Source organism: Nelusetta ayraudi, unplaced genomic scaffold (assembly GCF_046127955.1).
Source record: "Nelusetta ayraudi isolate G7.1 ecotype Tasmania unplaced genomic scaffold, CSIRO-AGI_Nayr_v1 ptg000017l, whole genome shotgun sequence".
In the NCBI taxonomy this organism is placed as follows: domain Eukaryota; kingdom Metazoa; phylum Chordata; class Actinopteri; order Tetraodontiformes; family Monacanthidae; genus Nelusetta; species Nelusetta ayraudi.
In genome coordinates this window covers 6,091,331-6,109,251 of record NW_027466067.1, presented here as the reverse complement: position 1 = coordinate 6,109,251, position 17,921 = coordinate 6,091,331, and the positions used below count along the sequence as shown (strand labels likewise).

Sequence of the window (17,921 nt, the reverse complement as noted above, 5' to 3'; positions counted from 1 at the left end):
CTAATAGTCTTGTATGACATGACACTTAATCTTACAAACTGACATCAGTTTTCCCACATTTCAGCTAAGAAGAAGATGTTAGCATGGAGCTCAACAACTTCAAGACTGCCCTCAAAACCCACCTCTTCAGAATTGCCTACCCTACCTGAACCCTCCTACCCACCACACCTCCCAGCCCATATTTGCCCTCTCAACCCTGTCTGTTTTTAACTGATTTTATTATTTTAATCGTTTTTAATTTTTAATCTCTCGCATTGTTTCTATTGTTATTTTACCTGTAAAGTGACTCTGAGCACCTGTAAGAGCGCTTTATAAATAAATAAAAAAACATTATTATTATTATTATTATTATTATTATTATTATTATTATTATTATTATTATTATTATTAGTCATTTCTTAATATCAGCTGCTCATAAAGTTGAATCTTAAGGAAATAAAATACCAGCAATGAACTATAGCAATTTTTTTTCCTCGTTCCAATAGAGCTTAAAGCTCAGTTCAGGGGCACTTTACTTGAGTTGGTTCCTTTAATCTCAGAATGCTCATTCTGAATTTAGACTTCCAAGGGAAAGAGTAGGAGGAAGAATAAGAGTCGTCTCAAAAGCCGAATGCATGCAATAAATCTTTGAAAAATAAGGAAAGGAGACTTTTCTCATGTAGTGGCTCTGATCCTGATAGCGGGTATCACCCATCGAGCTGTCACCCTCCCCGCCGTGTGGCTATGCAGAGGCGGTGACGTCACCAGGCAGTCTCCCAGTCCCTTCCTGCTGCATCTCAACAGCCGTCAGTAGCTCGAGTAGCACGAGTGACCGGCGCTGCAAGGTTTTATACGGCTAATTCTGATAGAAAACAAAGTGTATTGGCGCTGCCGCGTTCAGGGACAACCTAGCACGGGGGGCGAGCGACAGACAAACACGTTGCAGTGCGATAACTCCGCTCCAGTTGTTGGGATATGGCCAGGCCGGAACAGGTTCTGCTCTTGGAGCCTCAGCATGAACTGAAATTCAGAGGTAAGAAGAGGGGAGGGCCCGGTTTTGACGGGAGGGGGGAGCCGCCGCCTCTGCCAGAGGTGTTTGTCATGTGAGGGGACATGGTGTCCGGGTTGGGGGGACAGTGTCCCGTTGACCAAACCCGGGAGGAGATGAGCGAGACATTTTGACAAATGGTAATGAAAGCTGCAAGAGAACAGCGCTGCTTTGAAAGGACGTCGGGTCAAGTGACAGCTCAGCAGCTAGCTTAGCTCTATGGCTGGCTGCTGGATTAGCTTCTGTCGGCTAACCTAGCCACCTAGCCAGGCCCCTTCTTTACGCGTCAATGCCGCCGCGGTGTGCGCTATTACCACATCTAAAACAACGTGCAGTGCTCAGTTTCGAAAGCTCATTCATTTTCGTGTGGTGACACGTAAATGCAAAGACGCGACATGGTAAATTCCACACGCTAATCGCACACAATATTGCAACATCCGTAGCAGGTGTAGCTAGCTGAACGCCAGCTTGCGCCGTGATTGGCTGTCTCGCTCCGCCGAGCAGCCAGCTGTCAACTCATAACTTGACACTTGTGCTGCGTTCATTAGCGACCGTCAAGTCGGAAGAGGCAATTTAAAATCCCGGTTTCCGAGAAAATGGAGCGTGTCAAGGGATCAGCTCGGATGACGAACGCGAATTTGTGTTACAACTTGTGCGTTTTGTGTCCAAAAAGAATGTGTAACCGAGGAACTATCGACAGGGAAGTACCATCAATAGTAGATTTGAAGCATTTTAAATCTTATAACACCGGAATATTCTTTAAATAATAAATAAACGTTGTCCAAGGCTGTCTACGTAATCACCTTTGCGTAGCACGAAAATATACCATACACAAAAGTAATTGTCGATTATTAATAATAGTAATGGAATTACTGCTATTACCCAGTGGTAATGGAGGCTGCCATGACTGTGACGTCATATCGGGTCAAGTCGGGTAACAAAATTTCCGCCTGAGTTTCTGAGCAAAATAATCTAACCTAGCCTTGTTTACATCATTCTTCCCGAATTGGATGTATGAATTTTCAAGTTCATGAATTCAATATTTTGTTTGAAATAACTCCACATCTTGGGTCGAAAAACTAGGGGGTCAATTTTGCCCCCTTTGGCAAATTCCTTTGGCTCAATTTACAAATTCTAACGGCTTTCCTGTTTATTGATGGGCTGAGCAATCACTTAGACACAGGACAGTGGGCGCGATGCCCTGTTGTTTCAGGTCTAGACATGTTACATAAACTCATATGCCTCTCTGACCTGTTTTGCAATTGCCAAGTGCTCACACACACACACACACACACACACACACACACACACACACACACACACACAATTTGAATATGAAAACTTGGGAGTAACAAACTGCTTTGATTTGATGTTTTATTCATGCTTCATGCAAATTAAATCTATGAGCCATACTACAAATTAAAAGCTTACAGTCAGCAGTTTGTGTTTGATGAGCCTCGAAAAAAAAAAGAAAAAAAAAGAACCCCGCCGCATCTGGTGTAAAGAAAATTAATAGCGCAGATTTTTCTGCCCTGTTCGCCATGATAGGACACTGTTACCTCTGTTTTATTGATCTTTGAAGTTTAATTGAATAATTTATCACATGCAGTGACTCTTCAACAAAACAGAGGTCTAGTTTTTAGCATAGGATGAATAGTACAAGTAATGGTAAAAAAAAAAAAAAAAGAGCTATATTTAAAATACTCTTTCTTCCTTTCTTTGGCAAGCTTGTTGTGAGTTAAGTCGTGAAGTGTATTAATATCAGTCAGGAGAGTTGCCAGACGTGCCACATTGTAATTTTAAACTGTTAGCGTAAGCCACAGTAGACCGTGAACACATCAGTCTTAAAATGCTAAACTACCCCGTCCTCTCTGTGGCTTTCACCCTCGAGCCCATTATGTTTCTACGGACACATAAAACTTTATACAAACAGGACATTCAGCGCGATTCTCACATTCCGCGCGGTGGGGAGAAATGTGTCTCCGATGTCTTTTTTTTTTTTTTTTTTTTTACTTGCGTTTGACATTTGATTAATCGCACTTGTAAACTTGTAAGGTGTGTAGTGTTGCTTTTACTTCCACTTTATCTCTGTAATAATTTTTTTAATGTTATGCCCCCGTGAGCTCTCACAGAACTAGGACTTTGCAGGATTTTCTGCCAACATGCTACGTTCGGACACTTTGGCCGATATGGAACAGAGGTGCCAGTGTGGTCCCACAGTGTTACACAAACGAAAGAATGTTACAAAGGTCCTTTTAATGTGGCTAATCAGATGTGTTAATCCGTGAGTGTGGGGGGGGGGGAGGGAGTGGTTGCCGTTGCAACATGCTACTCCGTTTGATAACACAAATCACATGTTTACGCTTTGGCTCTGGGTAATAATGCGCAGCACAGTGTGAAATTTGCAGGAATTTGAGAGTTGTTCTCATGAGCCTCCGTCTCAAACCCTCCCAAGTGTTGGGAACCTAGACTTTGTCCAGGGGTGAGACGAACACAATCCCATCTCATCACATTTTAATATCGCACCCATTAAGTTTGCCCTTGAAAAATGACAAAATCAAACATCCACTCAGTGTAATAGATTTAGCCGCTGCTCGTGGTTTTCGAGAGCTGGATACTATCCCGGGAAACTTTGCAGGAAGTACTATATCAGGTATGCGGTAGTCGGTGGCCTTCGTCCTTTTCATTAGAAGCCTTTAGATGTGAAGCCAAGCTTGCGAGGGCCTGAATTTCCTCCCTGTCTTCGCTCAGAGAGGAAAGGAAGTGTCAGTTTCTCTCCATGTTCTGGAGCCGAAACTTCATCTCGGATCTAGTGTAATTATGAAATAGTTTGGTCGTGTTTCAGCGCGGGGTAAGTGAGCTTTTCATAAACACTGGGGTTTTGCACATCATTAGCGCTACTACGGCGGCCCAATTTGTCGTGATGGTGGGAAACTATGAAGGCGTCGCTTTTGGTTTTCTAGTTTTAGGTGTCTCAGGTGGATGAGTGTAATTTGGTCTACAATGAAAACGTAATGGGTTGGGCTTTTTCAAAGCATATGCACAGTGGCTCATCCCAGCTCTAATACAAGGTGTCCCATAAAAAATTGACATCACCTTTAAAGGTCTATCTCAATGAAATTGAACAGTTTAGGTGTTGAACATCATACGTTCACTAAGGGACCACCAAGTCCACATTTGTTTGCCAGTCAAATGTTGCATTGAAGGCACGCCGCACAGTCTTGGGTGACTGTGTGCAAGCATATTGCAAGACGCAAATTGACTTCTCTTTCGGAGTGAACGGCATGGCTCAACCTGAAAACAGAACAAAAAATAAAACATTAAACACAAAATCTTGATCTGTTTCTATACATTCTGTGAAAATTTGAGGTTATTTCAACAAGAATTGCCAAAATTATTGGGCTGCAAAATGATGTCAAATTTCTTGGGACACCCTGTGAATGTAGGATGAAAAAAACCCCAAAAACATTGGCTCCAATTAATCGTCACCATTTCCATGGATGCAAAATCATTTGCGAAGGTTTTATAGGATTATGGGGGTACTGCATGTTTCCAAAATTAGTTTCCATCAGCGTGGTAGTTGTAAGGTGCATAATATTGGCACAGAACCCACAAGGGTTTCAGAAGTCCTGTAATTAATTTGTGATTAGCCCTCAGTTGACCGTGACCAAGTGCTTCAGTGCCTCACCAGAAGTTGTGGGAGAAGAACACAGACGCGACGAGAGATTGCGAGGCAGAATTGAATTAATAACGTGTAATTCTGTGGTTTTCTCGGGGACGATTAAGTAATAAGCAGCGCAGAGCACGTTGAAACCAAACGGGGGAACCGTTCATGCATTCATATTGGCGTTTTAATGGTGTAATATGCCGATAACATCACGGAAGGCTAATTACACTGTGTGCTTCTTCAAGGTTACTGACTGCATTAGCCAGATTAGTTTTGCATGCGGCCATATTTATTTATTAATTTATTTTATCTCCACGCTCTTTCACATCCAACAGCTTTGCCTTCTCTGTTAATGTCATTTGCTCGGACGCCACGGGACCAAGCGCCCAACACCAAGTGGAGAGTGAATTCCTTCCATTTGTTATTTTTGGGGTAAATATTTCCGTTGTTGCTTTTGCGCTCTGGCAGGTTCCCTGAACATGTTGAGTTTGCAGTTGCTGTTCTTGAATGTGTTTGGCGCCGTGGGAACGTCCGTATTCGTAGTTCAAGATAACATTTTGTAACACGCTTAGCAAGTCCAGCGTGTACGTGTTGCAACCACGTGGACAAGCCATCGTAATTGCGGCGTCGGTTTATAATAGTGAGGTCTCGGGAATGGAATATCCAGTCATTTATTATTATTGTCTATTTTCTTTCTAATTACAATGAAATGTTCAGCGAGCAAATGGTTTAGATGTTGTTTTGGATACCTGTTGTTTTTAATTCTTTTAAGGCCACATTGACAACGACTTCCCAGCTAATTAGGCACGAATCTGCGTCGTTGACTCGACCTACAGAACAATTTGAATTCTCTCGCTGCACCAACGAGCTCTGACTCACCTCGGCTTGCTTTGCCTTTTAGAGCTGCCACAAGTTGTTTTGTCCTGCCGTCCGTTGCGAGGCTTTATCGACAGACCTGCGCAGCCTAATGCGTCTGGCCTCAGGACAGCCTCGCCAGAGATGTGGCCTGCATTTAGGATGAAAGCTGGAACCGCCAGAGCCAAACTGCATCAGCTACTCTGGTCACGGCGGCGGCGCGGCAGTCGCTGGTCTGTCGTTAATCGATCCGAACGCTTTATTTAACTCCTCGGAGGTTTTGATGAATCGAGCCGGAGATCAGTTTCAGAAAACAAACGAGACATTGGTTCACAGAATCAAAATGTTGTGTAAATGTTATTCAAAAGGAAAAGATTTGATGTCAAACACATTATTACTCAGTAACTGTTATTCAGGCTATTATTTCTGTCATTTGGGATTATCTTAAAATACATCTCATTTTAAGGACTCACTTCAGTTAAATTAGTTGATCATAGTGTTGAGACAAGTAAAGAAAATACACTACACCCCTTATTTTGTTACACAGTTTACCCTTTGAGAAAAACAAAGTGCTGCACTTCGCTCATAACTCACGGCAAATTTCTTCAAATTTCAACATTTTTTCTGTCCTCCGCAGGTCCATTTTCAGACGTGGTCACCACAAATCTCAAGCTCTCCAACCCAACAGAAAGGAATGTGTGCTTCAAGGTTAAGACGACGGCGCCGCGCCGATACTGCGTGCGGCCAAACAGTGGGATCATCGACGCGGGCACTTCCCTAAACGTGCAAGGTAAACGGCAGAAGGCAGCGGAGGGGACCGTGATCCTCGTCAAGTGGGTTTGCTCTGTCTAGATAAACACACGCGTCACTTCACCCCCCCTTTGCCCCAGTCCCCCCCTGAGCAGGCCCCTCGCTCAGCCTCACTCAGCAGACAGGTACGGGGCTAGCGTTTCCACACTGTGCCACCTCTGCCATTTACAGCCAAAGGCTCATTTTACAGCTTCCCCTATTTGGTGTCAACAACTGCAAACTCCTCCGGTGGAAGCTGCCATCAGCAGGATGACAGCCCGACACAGTCCTCCACTTCTGGCCCTCATGAGGGTCCTGCCCCTCCGAAAGACTGCTTTTCTAAGCTTGCGGACACTCGAGACAAACGATCGACGCCCTCTTTCTGGGATCCTAAGTGTCTTTAAGTTAGACGTGCAACCACTTCCTTTGAAGGAAAGCACAGGTTTCTTACAAGGCAGGCACACCCATTGCAAACTTTGCGTAGGTGATTAAACCCATTTCAGTTTGGGCTCAGTGTACCGACTTGTTTTACGGTGACTTTGCTTTAAGCTTCGATGAACCTTCTGTGCCACTTAAAACAGGCAGTTAACTGTGGCTGTGCTGAAACAGCCCGGTTTGCTAACATCTACACACTAGCTGTGTTGCCATTAACCCTGGAATTGCGGAAAACCTAAATATTGCGATAAAAACTGGTAATGGAAACACTTAAACTTCGAAAAATCTGTCAAATATCGCAAAAAAATGTTTATGCTCTCATGAGGTGGTTTTTCAGAGGTATCGATATAGAGGAATATCGCAAAAGTGTCATGGAAACACTTTTTTTCGCATTTCCACGTCACCAGACGTGACGTACAAGGTCACGTGATCAGTTCACTTCAAGTGGAAATGGTGCGTTATGTTTGGACGGAGGAGGAGACGGATAATGTTTTTAAGTAATGAAAGAGAAAAATATAACAGCCATTCTTTGCTTGCTTTAAAAATGTAAGAATGTAAAAAGCCTGTAAGCTAATGCGAATGCATAGATTATACTTTTGTATTTGTTTAATACAAATTATAAGTCTCTTTAAAAAAAAAAACAACCAAACAAACATGGTGAATTGTTGACTTTTGAATGTCAGTGAACTTGTTTATGATAAAAGAAAACGTTTTGGGCCTTTGGGCATTTTCTTGTTCCTGTTTTAATGTTGCAAAAGCAGGTAAGGTAAGCCTTTACCTTTTTGGATGTAATACTTTGAGAGAGCAAACAGTCCTAAACTGCAAAAGCAAGCAAGCAAATCCTTGCTGCTCTTCCCTTCAGGGCTCGTCACAGAATTGATTTGCATGTTTAGTTTGGCATGGGTTTTTTCGTTGCGCGCCCTTCCTGACACGGGCCTGCATTTTATCTGGGCTCGCGGATCGGGCCCAACAACGGCTCCGTCATTGCATCCAGTTCTGAAGTTCTGAAGTTCTGTCAATACGTCTGTTTTAAAGTCTTTTTAATGTGAGAAATAGGATTATTTTCTCTCATAAATATTCATTACATTACATAATGCCAGTTCTTAAGATATTCTCCTATCCGATGACTCTGGAGCGCTGCTCCCTCGTAGCGGAGGAATGGGTCAAATGCTGCGATGCTGACAATTAGCGGGACTTTAACCTTTAACTTGGCCCGAGGTAGATTTCAAATGCCACAGCTGCTACAGCAAAAACAATTCTTTTGCTCCTCTTATCCTGACTTTGATTCCTTGAGTGTTCTTTTCCGCTCCTCCGCCTTCTTCCGTCGAGAACACAAAAGGGTAGAAGTGTGAGATCCTGCCCGCTACCCTGCAAAGTCTGAATATGAATAGGTTTTTATTAGACTGAGCTCTCACTCACATACTGGTGAGCTTCCCCTCTGGGCCTTTATCTCGACAAGGCTGCTTCCACACTCCCACACTCTATTGTCGCTCTGATCTTTGCCCGGGTATCATGTTGAGTAATATTGGGCAAATTGGACAGGGAGTTACCTGAAGCGAGCGAGGCCCGCACTGGCCCTGCTAACAGCAGGTAGCAGATTAAAAACACTGAGCTCATTTTCTTGCAGAGTGTGTGGGTGAGCATTTAAATTGTAAGCTGGCTGTGGAAACGCTCGGTTGTCGTCGTTTCTTCCGACTTTTACTACAGAGAGCTGAGGAAGAAATGGATCAAAACTAGAAATGGACAACACATGTTATTGTTCTTCATTTGATTTGCCGATGATTAAATCTGCACAAAAATCAGCTCTCAAGCTACAAATATGTCAAAACGCCATCCATTGCCACGGCATCTGTTTGAAAAACTTAATTTAGGATGAAAGCAATGGTGACATGATACTTCAGTTCAGCAGTAAATCCAGCGCCGATCCTTGTTAGAATGACTCGACATGCTTGTTGTACGCGTCATTAAAAAAAAAGGAAAAGGAAACCATGCGTATGACTTTGTGCCGTCAGCAGAGGCCGACCTTCTATTTTATCCCACCGGACAGAATTAATTAGCAGCAGCCAAGGAAAGTTAGCGCCTCTCCGTGCCTCTCCCTTCTAATGGCTCCATTCATCGTCAACTCGCAGCCTCCCCATTGCCATCCTGCCTGACCGGGTTGGCCGGGTGAATCTGCGAAAAGATGATCGCTCGCCGGGAAGCCGGAATACCAAAGTGCGCAGTTAGCACAAGTGGCTTTTGTGGAAGGTGTGTTTAAAGGCTGCAGGTCAAAAGGGATTAATCTCACTCCCCCACCTCCACTGTGGGGTTCAGGGTTCAATGCTCTCTCTCCCCCTTCATTTTTTTCGGCCCCGACTCAAAACCTCTCACAGCCTCTGTTATTCATTGTTGCTCGACCAGCGTCCAAGCTTTCCTGCCTCCGCTCTCCACTCAGCCCCGTCCCATCGGACCCAAGGTGGATGGCCGTGCAAATTGGGTCTGACTCAAACAGGACGTTCTCAATCTGTTCAGTCCGTCTGTTTCTGGTTTGCGGCGTTGAATGGCCCTGATTGCTGCAATAGTGCGCTACATCTTTGAGGGTTTTTTTCCCCCCGCTCCGTTGGGAATTGGCATGTGCCATATATGTATATATATAAAAACCATCCTCATAGCCTGAGCTGGCTTGGAAATTAGAAAGGTCAATTGTTTCTAGCAAGAGCAAAGACACATGCAATTATTGTTAGACGTGGGCTGTTACTGGTGTTTTCAAAAAGTCCTTCATCATTGTAAATTATGGGTCAGCTTTGAAATACCCTTGGACTTATTGGAAGAACATCAAATAACGCACTACCGAGCGAAGCGGCGGCCGCGGCGACGGCTTAAAGTTGTCTGCCGGCTCCGCACACCTGCTTTTTGTTAGAGCAATATGTAACGTTAAGAAAGAGAAAGACATGCTTGGAAGCTGCGAGAAAGATTAGCCCCTCGGGTACACGCAGATCTGTCTGCATTTCACCATCAGGGTAACATGAACTTGGAAATAAATCATCTCCAGCTCTTTCCCCGAGCAGCGGGGAAAAGCCCACAGCCTTGAAGAGCCGCCATTTGATACTCGGTTCGCGTTTAATCCAAGAAATGAACCCCAAAGTTGAGAGAGAAGGGAAGATGAAATGTTGCAGGCACGTTCGCCGGTGTTCCACAAGGCGTTTGGTTTCGCGTGTGCGGCAGCAGATTGTCCCTACAAATCATACCCTGTTCCTGTCTGTGGTCCTGTAGGTGGCACTTTGAGGGGATGTTAACAGGGTTCGTTGTCGGATACAATTTCCTGAGTCGGCCAAGGACGGGAAGTGAGGATGAGATTGTTTGCGAGAGCTTCCAGATTTAAAAGGTCTAGATAAAGAAAACACCACATTTTATCTAATGTTATACCAAATGTTCCCTATTAAGATTAAAAGACTAAATGTCAAAACTCAGCAGTCGTTATTAATAAAGGTTCTGTGTTGATCATAACTTTGATTTTGATTTATTCTTTTTTAAATGATTCAATTAAGATCTTCTGCTGGTCCAGAGGATCATAAAAAAAACAATTGAAAAATCACAACAGCATGTTTAGTTTGCCGCTGCGAAGCTCTTACAAGCCGAGTACCTCTGTTGCAAGTGACTTTAACAAACCAGAACACACATTTATGATGTGATTTCCCCCCCCCATTCCTCACTTTTCCATAATGAAGTTATTCTGAAATGTAAAACTTTCTTTTGCTGCCAATGTTGACATCTAATGTCTCTTTTTTTTGCATTTCAGTCATGCTTCAGCCTTTTGACTACGATCCCAACGAGAAGAGCAAACACAAGTTCATGGTCCAGTCCCTGTTAGCGCCTCCTGACATGACCGACATGGAGGGAGTGGTGAGTGCGTCTCCTCCTTGGAAACATCTTTCTCCATCACTATGTTTTCTTGGCGCAAGTGCCTTGAAATGAAAATGCTTTTAAGTTGTTGTTTTTTTTTCTTGGCTCAAAATGGACCCTCGGGGAAATGACAGCACCGAAAGCATAAAGGATTCACGCTCAGTCGGGACTGGGTGTTATAAACTCAGCGAAAATGTATCTCAACAAATGGTTTTTCTGCCCGTTCGCTGCTTGATAGATTGTTCCTGAGGACACTCCAGCGAGGATTTGAAGTGTTTTCTTTATCCACAATTACCATTTATCACTTTGGCCGCTGGTTATTTTACACTGGCAGGTGGCTTAAACCTGACTGGGACCGCGCCAAAAAGGTTTATGTTGGGGGGGGGAAACTCAGACTTCGCAAATGGATCTGAATTGGTGGGTTAAACGGCAGAGGCTTGTGCTCATCTCCGCCCTGCAGAAGATCACACAGTGAGCTCACCGCTGTCCGAACCACTACAGTGTGTGGTCCCGCCAAGTCCGTCTTTGTCAAGAGCTGGCCAGCGCACCGTCCTCCCGGCAAATGGCCACTCACATGTTTTGAGTTGGGAGTCTCGTGTTGATGTCGTGCGTTGTCATGCAAAAAGCACACAAAGAAGCACCTAAGCCGACACTGCAATGGGAGCAATCTGGAACCAGAACTTGAAAGAAGGCATTTTAGGTGTGGCTTGTTTGGAGAGCAGAACAGACGGCTCTCCTCTTTCATTGTTGCCTCACACAAAGACTCTGAAACAATGGACGCGGCAGATCTTTGTGATAACAAGTCGGCAGGCAGTAAAAAAGAAGAATGTGTTTGCGCACACTGTGTTCAAAGCTGCTTGTTGTGAATTTCGCTGAAACAATCCCTCGTGTACCTCCACTAATAAAATTCCTCAAGGCAAAATATCTGCCTTAGTTTATTCAAATTTAAGCTCACGTTGTGGCAGCGTTGGAAATTAGCCAGTACCGCAGGCTGTCTGGGCAATATGGGATAGCTACGGCCCTAATAGAGCATCGTGCTCTTTTCATGCTAACACAAACACCATTGTTTCCTGCTGAATGAATCCACGCAGTCCTTGCTTTCCAAATCCCCAACAAGACAGTCAACTTGGAAAATTGCTAGTCTCACCCTTCATTATGTTAATATTGCATCCCTCAACTTTGTTGTTTTTGATCCTCACATGCACTGCAAACCAAACCTTCCGTTTTCCAAACCTTAATTCTCATCGGCTATTTATAGCTGGAAAAGCCAGACGATCAGCTTTGTTCAAGAGAAAGAAGAAGAAAGTTTTTAATCGCACTTTGCCGTCAGCTGTACTGCTCTCTGACGCCTGAAGTCATGATGTGTTGACCGTCTTTGTTTTCTGCTTCCACCAGTGGAAGGAGGTCAGGCCAGAGGAGCTGATGGACTCCAAACTGAGGTGTGTTTTCGAGTTGCCGCTAGAGAATGAAAAAACGGTAAGCACACCATTCTACTCTACGCCCGTCTTCAACTCAAAGTGTTGCTTTTTTGTTTGTAGCAGTGCATCATCTTTTCACATCACAGCTGCCCGCTCGGTCCTGTTGCAAAGATTTTCATGAATTGCTTTTTCAATTAAATGACAGTGCATTATATTTATGTTTAGTCCTAAACTATATTTTGAATCAGCAATCAGAACTATTTCATGAATCAGTGTTCAGCTTTTTATGGAAGCCGCCGCAGGACACACAGCCACACAATTATAAATTGTTCTATTGTTGTGTAATTGATCTAATATTTTTCCATGTTCTGACAGAACAGTTGGGTACTGATTAAATTGTGTGAAGTATGTAAGCAGAGGAGAAGCCAGCCAGTTGGAGGGGAAAGTTTATGGAGCAGAACGGGAGAAAATCTAATTCTGGAGGAACTTAGTTTACGAAGGCGTCGCCACGCTGGTCACACTAAGATCTAGCGCTGAGTGGAGAAAAGACCTGTGCTGAAGTACCGTGCAGGCTGATGAGTTGATAGCAGGCAGGTGTGCTGATTGAGGGAACAGGAAGCAGGTGTGTCAGAACTGGGAGCTGGAGCCCACACACACGCACACAAGCTGCGTTTTCCATTACCCCTAGAATTGCGCAAAACCTAAATATTGCAATAAAAATAATGGTAATGGAAACACCTAAACTTCCAAAAACCTCTCAAATATCGCTAAAGGTTTTTGATGCTCTCATGAGGTGGTTTTTAAGGCGTATCGAGACAGAGGTATATCGCATTTACACGTCAGCGGACGTGGCGCACGGGGTCACGTGACCAGTTCACCTCAAGTGAAAATGGTGCGTTTTGTTTGGACGGAGGAGACAGAATATTTTTTTTTACAAGTAGTCAAAGAGAAAAAAACAACCATTCTTGATGGCAAACAAACGTAAAAAAAAAACAAAACAAAAGCAAACGTAATTCTTATGACATCTCGCTGGGTGAGATTTTACGAGAATGACGGCTTATGTGCTTCACGCCATTCAATGGAAACACCTGCAAATCGCAATTGTGCTTTGTTGAAATTTTTAGAAATATCGCTTTTATTTTGCGACAAACTGGAATGGAAACGCAGCTACACACACGGCCACTTAAATTACGCACAAACACAAAGATCCAACACCAAAACTGTCGGGACACCCACTTCCCTCCTCGTCTTTCTTCTTCCTGTAAACACTTCTTACTTTCTTTCCCCCGAACTCGTGTCATCTATTTGATGTGTCACCGACTTTTAACCCTTTACCTCTCAACCACCTCCTCCTCGTCCACCTCCTCCACTTTCTCCTCCTCCTCAATCTCCTCCTGCTCCCACATGACGCTCCCCCAGACGTCGCTGCCTCCCGGTCGCTCTCATGTGCAGTTTATTATTTTTATGACTCTTCCCAGACCCCACACCGCTGCACAGACTTTATCTCATGATGCGGGCTCGGGGATGGGGACCTATTGTAGTTGTTTTTCATTCATTACGGACCGAGTTACACACACACATGGATCTCGCTTACATCTGTGCGGTACAGAGTTCATCAGAGATAATGCTGATAGGACGCAGCTTACCAAAGGCACCCCGGGGTGAACTTTCCCCCACACACACACTGACTTTATAACTGCAACATGTGTATGTGTGTGTTACTGTATTGAATAGAAAGTACATTCAGGTTGGCATTCATAAATATTTTTTTTACTTTTTTTTTATTATTGAGACCAGACCGTATTTGAAAGAGGTGTAACAAAATGTCACTCCTTCTGGAACCAAGTGCATTTTCATAAAAATGTGTAGTGAGTCAAAAGCAAAACCTTTGACACTGCATTAAAAAAAATGAGAAAATAGAATTAGAAACGCTCGTCTCAACTTTCCTTTACGCGATTTAGGGAGGCCACGCAAACTGCTGGTTCATCAGCGGCTACAGGATGATGCAGAGGTGAACAAAACCAGCAGAAAAAAAGCAGGGCAGATTTGAGGAATTGTTGTCATTATTGGCCGTTTCATTTTTTTTTCCGGGAATGAGGCCGAGCAACACTGTGGTCTCATCAGTCAAGTCGGATCTGTTCGTGCTAACTGGTAGCCACGTGTCCCTCCATGTTATGGAAGCATCCAAGAAGACGCAAAAAAAAAAAAAAAAAAAAAAGCGACAGCCACATCAGCTGAATGATCCCAAATGTTCCCGACGACGTCAGAGTTCACCCGGCAAAACGCTTTCCATAAAAGCTTTTTGCGCACTCGCGCTAACAGCTGCTGTTCCATTACCCTGAGAATTGCACAAAACCTAAATATCGCAATAAAAAACTGGCAATGGAAACGCCTGAACTTCAAAAAACCTCTCAAATATGGCCAAAAGGTTTTTACACTCATGATGTGGTTTTCCAGACTTATCGATATGGAGGTGTATCGCAAAAGTGTCATGGAAAGACTTTTTTCGCATTTATATGCCAGCGGACGTGAAATTTGTGAAATATTGCTTTTATTTTGCGAAAACTGTCATGGAAACGCGGCTAATGAGTCAGTTCAAGCTGGAAGCAGTAAAACAGTACACTGCACGCAACTGACAAAAGTAAAAAGGTCTCCCAAATAGATTCAGAGCCTTGGGGGGCGGCTGGAGGGCCAACGGGGGAAACGTATCGATTCTTAACACTCTGACCCCTCTGACCGGTTTACAGCATGACATGGACTCCAGCAAGATGATATCATCCAGCCTGCTCAAGTCCGAATCCTCCGTGCTCTCCTCAAAGTCGATGAGCTCCAACCTCGACGATGGCGAGGTGAAGAAGATCATGGAAGAGTGCAAGAGGCTGCACATGGAGGCCCAGCGGCTACGGGAAGAAAACAAACAGATCCGGGTGAGTCACAGCAGTGATTTTCTTTTTTTTGGGACCCGGTGTATTTTTTTACATTAAAAAAAAAATCCCATGGCAAACCCAACAACCAAAAATATTATAAAATGACACATTTTACCCTGATTAATTTCTACTCGGTTTGGAACCTGGGTCTGATTAGATGCACATAAAGCTGAAATCCTGGGAGGAATTGAGGAAAATAGGCTCACATTCCTTTTAAAGTACAGTCACGCGATAAAGGAATGTCATTTTATTTTTTTTACACCATTTAAGTAAAATTGGGTCATTTTCCACAGCACAACGGACATTATCTCTTTTTGCCATTCTTGGTCATTAGGCTGTTTATGCCCAACTGTATCCCGCTTGTCAAACACATTCCGTCATCAATCCGACAGCCTTCGAGTCGTCTCACAAATCGAGAATGTTTTTGAGCGCGGTACAACTGCAACAACCGCGACGCCCCCCCCCGCCCACCAGCGTTTCACGTCAAACCAGAGAGTTGCCATCATCGTTTAAACGGCCGTATTGTGTCTCGTTTGTATTCTTTGGACGCCGGCCGCCACGCAGATTACGGCACGATCAAAATCGCGTTCGCAATCAAGACGCTATCGAGGCCTCGCGGGGTGACGTCGCCGCCGTTGGAGCCGCTAGGTTTCACTGCTCTTTTGAGCAACTTTTGGAACATCCACGAGGCGATCGACTAATGGAAGCAGTCTGTGAAGTTGGAGTTGGAAGGGGGTGGGGAGAGGGGGGGGGGGGGCGTCGCGCACCACAATCGGCGAAGAGAAAGTCGTCCGGCCTTCAAGCGCCGCCGCCGCCGCCGCCGCCTCGCTTTGAAAGCGCTTGCCAGAGGCGGGATGACTGTTGGCTGCTCCTGCGGCTGAGATTAAACTAACAGAGAGCCCGCCCACCCGCTGCTGGGAAATGAAGTGTGTCAAAGCTTTGGCGCCTCCCGCAGTCCTACAGGGGATGGAGGTGCGGGGGGAGGGGGGGCCGGGGGTGTGGGAGGTCAAATGAAGATTTAAACAGATCGTATTTCTCAGGGCCAGTAAATAAATACGGCCTTATCTCACTCACCGACTGACAAACTGAGCCGACTCTCCTCCTCTCTTTCATCGTCCTCCTCGCATTTACATTCGCACTCCTCTCCTCTAACGCCCTTTTTTTTTTTTTTTTTTTTTTTTTTTTGCGCTTTGTTCCCCCCCCCCTCGCCCCCGCCCTCCACCCCCTCCACCCCCTCCACCCCCTCCACCCCACGCTAGGAGGACGACGGCCTGCGGATGAGGAAGAGCAACATGATGTCGTCCCCGCACTCCTCCATGGCCGTCAAGAAAGACGAGGGCCTGGGCATCCGCGCGATGGCCCTCATCGTGCTCTTCTTCGCGGTGGGCGTCATCGTGGGCAAGCTGGTCCTGTAGACGGCGGCACGCAGCCCGGTGGCGGCGGCGCCGCACGCAGCATGCTTTCAGGGGAACGAAAAACAAAACATGGGAGCCCGGGGGATCTCGGATCAGAAATTTTTTGCCATATCGGGGTTTTTCTTTTTTTTTCTTTTTTGGGGGGGGGGGAGGGGGTGCGTGGGAGGGGGTGGTACTCGTTTTTTTTGTTGTTTTTTTTGATTCTGTCTCATTTATGTTAAATTAATTAAATAACAAAACAAGATTTTTTTTTTCTTTCCAGCGATGTACAAGAATTAAAACGGATAGCTTTCCTTAAGAACAAATCTGCTGTTAGCGGTCTTGCCGCCACGTTAATCGTCGCTTCAACGTCGTGGCCCTCGTTCCAAAGTTTCACGAGTACGGATTGGAGTTCCGACTGGTCGGTAACAAAGGTCGGGTTGGGTTGGGAGGGGTCAGAGGGGGGCGGGGTCCGACAGCGCGCGAGGCCGTCGTGTAGGTGTGGCGAGTGTGCGAGTGTTGCGTTTGCTCTTTTCTAAATGATGGAGGCAGGGTCGATGTTGTAAGTACACGCCTCCCCTCCCCCGTCCGTGCGCTTCGTTCGATCGCTTCTTTCAGCCACGCCCCCTTTAAAAAAAGCGATTGACCGCAGAGATCGATCTCACACACACACACACACACACACACACGCACGCACACAAGCACGCACACAGACACGCACACAGCCGGGGTTGCACGCAGGCCTGTCAGACTGACTCACACAAATCAGCGGCTTTGTAAACTCAGCTTTGATTGTCGAGCAGCCGTGACCCGTGTAGAAAAACACTACAACTTGATTTGCGTTCTCTTCCACACTTCTCCTCCTCCTCCCGTCCCGTCCCGTCACCTGTAACTCAGTGCTCACCACGTCCTCGGTTGTTCCGAACGGACGATGTTTGATTGCATGCGTTCACACAGTGTTGCATCTGGACTCCTAGATCTAATTTAATTTGCTTTTTTTTTTTTTTTTTTTTGTAAATGGTGATGAATAACATCAAATGGCTGTAGGTTTGCACAACTACATTTTTCTGATGATTTTTTTCTTGTTTGTTCTTTTTGTTGCGTTTTTATGAACTGCTGTTTTCTTTTGGGTTTTTTTGTTTTTGTTTTTTTGCTGTGAGTTAAAAGCATTTGAGAAATATCGCAGCTACCTGAAATGAGCTCGAGATCATTTCTGGAAATGTTGTGCAGATGAAAGTCTTGCCTTGTGACCTGTTTGGGCAAGTTATTCTCAGGCCAAGATGGAGGTATACTATTATATATATATATGTGTCTGCATACATACACTAAGACAGGAGGTGGTGCATGTAAGGAAGTTTCTATCAATGGCATTAAGGTTAAGTTCCTGTGTCTGAAAAAATGGGTTTCATCTTCTGTTGCAAATTGTGTTTGAAGGCCACTGGATCGCAACTGCAGCTGTTTCTGCTGGTTTTCTCTTCAACGCAGACCTTGTGTTCAGCATTTATCTGTTGTTCACTGTTGTCATAT

General features: G+C 44.9%; 1 protein-coding gene across 1 annotated transcript; it reads left to right on the top strand.

Moving 5' to 3' along the window:
• Nucleotides 1–643: 643 nt before the first annotated feature.
• On the top strand, nt 644–16,535 carry vapb (VAMP (vesicle-associated membrane protein)-associated protein B and C). The gene is made up of 6 exons (XM_076025000.1): nt 644–1,012; nt 6,187–6,339; nt 10,552–10,655; nt 12,051–12,131; nt 14,821–15,000; nt 16,260–16,535. The coding sequence occupies exons 1-6, from the start codon at nt 955–957 to the stop codon at nt 16,413–16,415; spliced, it is 732 nt and encodes a 243-aa protein (XP_075881115.1). The 5' UTR covers nt 644–954; the 3' UTR covers nt 16,416–16,535.
• Nucleotides 16,536–17,921: the final 1,386 nt, after the last annotated feature.